Source organism: Zeugodacus cucurbitae, chromosome 4 (genome assembly GCF_028554725.1).
Source record: "Zeugodacus cucurbitae isolate PBARC_wt_2022May chromosome 4, idZeuCucr1.2, whole genome shotgun sequence".
NCBI classification, from domain to species: Eukaryota; Metazoa; Arthropoda; class Insecta; order Diptera; family Tephritidae; genus Zeugodacus; species Zeugodacus cucurbitae.
The window spans coordinates 4,155,504-4,162,962 of record NC_071669.1 but is presented as its reverse complement, the minus strand read 5'-3'; the positions used below and the strand labels follow the sequence as shown (position 1 = coordinate 4,162,962).

Sequence of the window (7,459 nt, the reverse complement as noted above, 5' to 3'; positions counted from 1 at the left end):
GCGTGCGATCCGTGTGTGTGTGCGTTGAATAATTCACAATAATTGAATTTTATTGCACAGCACTGTAGCACGGTAGATAAATAGTTAAAGTTGATGATGAGCTACTTAGCATACTTTTAGGCGTTAATAGATTATTTCATGCATTAGTATGCGCAATTTGGTGTGGCAATAAATGTTTATTGATTTTAATAGAATTTTTGGAATTAAAATTATTTGAAAATAAAAAAAAATGTTAACAATAAAAAATTATTATTTTCAATAAAAAATATTAATAAAATGGGTTCAGAAAAAAATAAAAAAAAATTATTATTATTTTTTACAATAGAATATAAATTAATCGTAAAACAATCTTCCAAAAGCGGAATAAAAAATTTTGAAAAAAATAAGCGAAAAATTTTTTCAACAATTTTTGAGAAATAAATTATAAAAATTATAAATTATAATTTTTCAAAAAATTTTATATATGTTTTTAAATATAATATAAATTTTTTTTGCACTTATAATTGAAGGTAAATTAATAGTCAAATAATTATAAAAACGTAGTAAAATCAAAATTTTAGATTTATTTTGAAAATTTCTATATTTTTTAAATATAATATTTTTTCCACTAATAATTAAAAAAATTAATCGTAAAATAATTTTATGAAAGTAAAATAATTATAAAAAAATATTACAATCAAAATTTTGTGTTTTCTTCGAGAGATTTTTTACACCTATTATTAGAAAAATGTATCGTAAAATAATTTTATAAAAGCATAATGAAGTTCAAAAAATAATAGTAAAACCCAAAAAAAAATATATTTTTTTGAAAAATTTCTGTATATATTTTTAAATATCATATAATTTAAAAAAAATTAATCGTAAAATAATTTTATAAAAGTAAAATAATTATAAAAAAATAATAAAATCAAAATTTTAGATTTTTTTGAAAATTTCTATATTTTTTAAATATAATATAGACATTTTTCCACTTATCATTAAAAAAATTAATCGTAAAATAATTATAAAAAAATATTACAATCAAAATTTTGTGTTTTTTTTCGAAAATTTGTATATATATTTTTTTTTAAATATAATATAGAAATTTTTTCCACTTATTTTTAAAAAAATTAATCGAAAAAAAAATTAAAAGCAGAATAAAGATTAAAAAAAATACTAAAACAAAAAAAAATTTTTTTTAGAAAAATTTCCATATATTTTTTTTAAATATAATATACCAATTTTTTTGTACTTATATCCATATTTATTCATGTGCTTCGGTACATATGATTATTTTTTAATTAATATATTTTAAATTTTTTATCTCTTTTTTTACTTCGGTCGCTTTGCCTCACTCGCTGCCCCCTTACTACCACCACCATATAATTGCTTCGATGTCGGTATATCGCCAATGAAAAAGTTGGCTGGTATATAGTGAAAGATTTTCTTCAAGACATCCAGTAAAATATCCTCAATCGTTTGCGTAATAACGGTATATAGAGCTTCGGCCAGCATGCGCCAGTTGTCGTTGAAGAACTTATTGGTGCTGTCCTCTGTGTAAAGACAATTTATTTGAGTTCATAAATATAAAAAATTAATGAAAAATATACAAAATGAGTTTTCAGGAAAATTTAAAATTTGTTTTATTTTTTAAATTTATGTTTTTTTTTAATTTTTATTTCATAATTTTTTTTTTATTTTTTAGTTCTTTTATTTTTTCCTTTATTTTATTTGCATTATTAATATTTATTAAATTATGAAAAATAAACAAATTTTCATTTTCAGCAAAATTTTAAATTTTTTATTAATATTTTTAAATTTATTTTTTTTATTAATTTTTAAAATTTTTGTATACTATTAATTAAAAAAAAAAATTAATTAAATAAAAAATAATTGAAAATATTAATACAAAAGAAATTAAAAAAAGTAATAAAAAAAGTAAAATTTAAATATATTAATTAAAATTTTTTTTATTTTTCAAATTTTTTTTTTAATAATTTTTATTTTATTATTTATTTTTATTTTTTAGGTATTTTATTTTTTCCTTTATTTTATTTGCATTATTAATACTTATTAAATTTATTTATTAAATTATGAAAAATAAACAAATTTCCATTTTCAGGAAAAATTTAAAATTTTTATTAATATTTTGAAATTTTTTTTATTTAATTAATTTTTTTTAATTAATAATATAAAAAAATTTTAATAATTAATAAAATTTTTTTTTAATTAATAATATAATTGAAAAAATCAATAACATAAAAAAATTAAGAAAAGTAATAAAAAAAAAAATTAAATTTAATAATAAAAAATTTAAAATTTTCCTGAAAATTAACTTTGGTTTTTCCATAATTTTTTTTATATTTTTTAATTTTTTGTAGTATTTTATAAACTTTTTTGTATTATTTTTAATTTTTTTTTTATATATTTTTCTTTATTTCTTTAAAATATATATTTTTTTATTTTACACCAGTAACACTCACCCAACTGCTTGTTACCATTGAAGAGATTTGAAAAATACGATTTCAAACCATCTATTTTGAAATCTACCTGGCAATCTGTGACATTATAGAAGGTGAAGCCACCTTTTTCGTAGAGACGAGTCTTCGAGTGCATAATAACGGTCATATTTTCTTAGAAATAAATATTTAAATAATATTATTAGTTGCTCTTTAATAATAGTCGAAGAAACTAGTATAGAGTGACTCACCCGCGTCTAAAAATACTTGACCATGCCCATTTAATGGTATTAATAAAATACGCCCGAAAAGACTGTAGTCGCCCTGCAATTTCATTTCAGGCAGCATGAAGGTGGTCTTCCAGCTAAAGTCTTTGGGGTAAACGCTTAAATGAAGAGTTGAAATATTATATTAGAAAAATATTTACTAAAAAATCTCACTAATTCACTTACATACTCTCCAACACATTGGTGTGTCCGAAGCCATTGATTTTCACATTTCCCAATTCGACTTTTAGATTGATCGCATTGCTGTTGCCTTGCGTAATGCGTATCCGGTTCAGATAGAATGGATCGAAGCTTTTGATGCTATTCAAGCCGGGTATGCCTGCAATGCGGTGTCAACCAAATAAATCAAAAGATAATTACAAACTGCCAAGTGCTGCAAATTGCATGTGGCATGCAATTCGGGTAAATTTCCACACCCAACTGGTAGTTACTTACCGTCATTCAGCTTGTCAAATAGTTGTTGTATACTTTGTGTAGAACAGTTTATGAAATTTTTGTCAGCTATCTGACATTCGGTGATGTAATCGGCTGTAGAAGTATAGAAGATCCGGTTTTAATTGTGTACCAAATACATACATAAATTTCGATTAGAAGCACTTGGGCAAAATTATTATTTTTGATTTACTTTTATTTTTAATTAAATTGATTATTTTAGGTTAAAGGTGGAGCTTTTAGAGTTATTGTAAAATACTATTGGAAACCATTTTGTTGTCAGAGCTAACTAGCTAACTAATCCTTGTATTTGGTTTGTAGAAAAATAACAGGCCCTCTTCTCGAAGCTTTCGTTAACTTTTTAAGGAGCTTTTTTCTTATGAAAGCTTCTCCGAATTTTAATACTTTAAAAGATATTTTGGATGTTTTGGCTTCCAACTTTTGGCTTGTTCCTCGTCATACAGTAGAAATATATGTAGCCCTTTTCTGGAAGCTTTCGATAACTTTTAAACAGCTTTTTCTCTTATGAAAGCTCCTCCCAATATCGATACCTTAAAATATATTTTGGATGTTTTGGGTTAAATTGGCTCCCAGCGTCGTCGTAATTTAGTTGGGAACTATTTTTTAAAGACGTCCATTCACATATATCTTCACTACTAAGTTAGAAAACAACTATAGTTTACTTATCTTTAGATGGAGTATTATATCGGATATTTTGGGGAAACTAGCCTCATCATGATTATGTCGGAAAGTATTTTAAACTCCTTTATATTGAACCTTTAAAATTATTTTCTCTGCGAAGTTAAAAAACGATCATAGCTTAAGAAGATGAATATAGTTAGGATAGCGATCCATTACAGCGTAATATGAATCATAGGCTGTGTTATCCGAAGTCTAATTGGATTTTGTGAAGAATCTTAGTAATTTTTTCTTTATCTCTTCTCAACCGCAGTTTTTTAATTCAACTGAAAACTTGATGTTAGCTGAGAGGAATGAAGCGAGCCTTTCTTTTATAAAACACATCCCAACTTTGTTGCTCTAATGCATTGCAATAATGTCCTTCAACTATAATCCTAAAATCAAAAAAATTAAAATTTCGAAAATTTTTAGAAACTGGTTTCCAGCCTCGTCATGATTAAATTTAGAGTTATTCTTCAAGACCTCTGAATGCTAAAAACTCAAATATTAGGTTCACCTCAAAGTTAGAAGACGATTTCTGTTTACTTATGGATCGAGAATGGGGGAGCATCTCAGTTGGGATGGATCACTAAGCGTAATATAAAGCTCAAGCTGTGTTAGACGTACTCTAATTGGATTTTGTAAAAAAATTTGAAGATTTTTCTTCATCAGGAGCTTTTGGATCTTGTCGGCAGTCAATTTTAATTTATATTCAGGCCCTGAATTCCATCCCATCATCCGATTACTATCAAGAAAACTTGTTCTAATAGTGGATAGCACTTCGTCAGCTACAGGCATACCTCCAAATGTGTTTTGTGATTAAAATCTCTCATATACACAATACTCTGTCATTCGGACTCGGCTGAGGGCTTATAGGTCTCTCCATTTGTTCTATAGAATTTAAGTTGGAAGAACTTTTATAATGGTTTTTGATTAGAACCAATCAATGATGCCGGTTTTAATCACTTAATCAAATTAATCTGTATCGCAGTTTGATTTACTCTTAATCAAATTAATCTGTATCGCAGTTTGATTTACTCACAGTAGGTGTCATAAATGCTAATGGTTATTTAAAAATTACCCCAGCTTTCAGACGTTTCTACACAGTTGACAGTGACCTAACTAAGTGAGGGTTCTACTCATGGGCGGAACTCATGCATTTAAGGGTTAAGCATCCTTTCCAGGAGTTAGGGCGAGATATAATCATGGAAGATGGACGAATATTGTTTCTCATCTTTATATAAGATATCGTCTGAGGTTCTCAATTGATCGTTTAGTCTACTGAAAGGTTAGTAGGATGATTTATACTGCGTTAGCTGCTCTATATGTCATCATGAAATCAAATTAAAATACCGAAAAACTGGGATTTAGCAACATAAGTCAACTAGTTCCACCAAAAAGAGTTGTTTGAAAATATTTAGAGTGGGTTATATACCTTTTTATGCTATATTATATTATAAATATTTGTATTTTATATTTTTTTTTTGATTATGCTATTTTATTACGTATTTTTTACATATTTCACTTCGTTACATTTTCATTTTTTTCTTTCACATTTTCTTCTATAACACTTACGAGGTTCTGTGAGAAATTTGTCATCGTCGGCGTGAACTGTATGAACGAAGAATATCACAAGAAAACAGAAACACGAAAATTGCAACATTTTGTTGTTGTTTATATGCAGTTAAATGGTACTTTTTTAGAAGCTTAGTAATTAGGATTGTTTAGAAAACTTCAGATTATAATTTTCACAAAATTCTTTTTGTTGTTTATTAATAAATATTATTAATAATAATAAAAAATATTTTTTAAGATTTTTTTCCACTTCAACACCGTTAGAACACACCAAAACCGTCGCGCCGTGCATACAAATAACGACTGATCGCTGTCCAAACCAATAGCGAACACCAGCGTACACCGCCTACCACCGTTAGTTGGTGTTGAAATAAAGTTTTGGAAAAGTTTAATGCAAGCAATGCTTTGTTGCTGGCCATTTATGTGCACAAATTTTTCTAACTGCAATCACCAGCGCAAGCAGCTTGTTTGTTGTATTGCACCTGCAGTTGTTGTTATTGTTATTGCTGTTGTTGTTGTAGTCGATTGCAAACTCGATACAAAGTCCTTTGCGGCGACCAACGATGTTTGACTAGACTTGACGAAGACGATTTCGCAATCGAAATTTGCACAGTTGCAATGACAACAACAACTATAACAACAACAACAAAAGTCAGATTGTAGACAAAATAAACGTAGCAGACATAAACAAGCTTTGCAAGCCAGAGACACAGCGAGTCTCTAAGCGAAGCAATTGAAGCAGAAGTGAAGAAAGAAAACAAAAACGAAAAAAAATTTAGCCGCAGCTTCATTAGCGGCAAGTGTACTGGCTGAAAAGCGCGCCAAAATGCAAAAGCTCGCTTACACGCCACAACATGAGCGGGTGTTGTTGCTGAGCATCGCTAGAGTTGTTGTTGTCGTGAGCAGCGCTGTGAATTAGTTGTGCGCATGCGCGACCAACTAACTAACCGCCTGCTGACCACTTTGTGAGTTATTAGTTCAGACAAAATGTGGTTTTTGGCGCGCAATTTCGTCACTCGCAACAAGTTTATCGCGTTGCAACAGCACAGCAATGGTGCCACATGCAGGTGCCTCGATGCGCTGTTGCTGAGTTGCCCACCAGCAGTTGATTCGCGTTGCCTCGTGGCGCAATGATGGCATTGCCGCTCACCATAGCCAAATTGTGATCTTGTTGCAATAGCAGCATAAGCCACAGATTGCCACAACTAAATTTCACGCTTGAACAGCGATTCATTGATTAATATTGGTTGCTGCTACTAATAAAAATATGTGCTTTTTGAGTTTGTTGTATTGAAAAGCTTTTTGAGCTTGAAATTGGTAGTCGTCTAGTGACCTATATTTTATATGCACATACTTATTAATTAATTTTCAATGCAGTGTCACATAAATCATCAATATTATTTCTATGGGTTTGCATACTTGAGTATTCTTTGACACTTATTTTGTCAAATATTTATGCAAAGCTTTTAGCTTTTTTTACTTAATGAGAATTTATGGATCTTGCTAGATTTTTTATCATTATTTATGGCGTTCTTGTGGCACCAGCGAGTTTTATATGTACATATATATAGGTAAACAAATAATAAATTTGTGGAACTTGTATCACAAAAAAGCAGTCGAAATCAGACAACTGCCACGCCCACAAAATTTTGTTAACCGAAAACCTCTAAAGTGCTGTAACTAAGACATAAACAAAGTTATAAAAGTAAAATTTGGCTCAGACAAGACTAAGGAAGTCATGTTACGATGAATTTTTTTTGGGAAAGTAGGTGTGGCCGGGCCCCAATATGTTTTTTCAACACATCTCATAAACCACTAAACCTATATCATTTCTCTTAGGCACCCCATTACATAGCCCCCACCCCATTATATAAGGTCCCCAAACTACCCGGGATATATTTCGAGCAGAAGAAAGAAGAGGTAGGGAGGAGCATTGGCGCCAGTCAGCTGGATTGCGCCAGTCAAAAGGCCTATTGGGAGGTTATAACGCCGAAAAATTTAAGTGCTTAATAAACCTCTCAACGAGCAAACTAAGGGTATTGGTGGGTA

General features: G+C 29.0%; 1 protein-coding gene across 1 annotated transcript; it reads right to left on the bottom strand.

Annotated features, from left to right (window-relative positions):
- Positions 1-1,244: 1,244 nt before the first annotated feature.
- On the bottom strand, positions 1,245-5,645 carry LOC105210626 (circadian clock-controlled protein daywake). The gene is made up of 6 exons (XM_054229178.1): positions 5,411-5,645; positions 3,161-3,253; positions 2,891-3,044; positions 2,690-2,823; positions 2,463-2,612; positions 1,245-1,532 (listed from the first exon to the last, which is right to left on the bottom strand). Exons 1-6 carry the CDS (start codon positions 5,496-5,498, stop codon positions 1,312-1,314), a joined length of 840 nt encoding a protein of 279 aa, XP_054085153.1. The 5' UTR covers positions 5,499-5,645; the 3' UTR covers positions 1,245-1,311.
- Between the last annotated feature and the right edge of the window lie 1,814 nt (positions 5,646-7,459).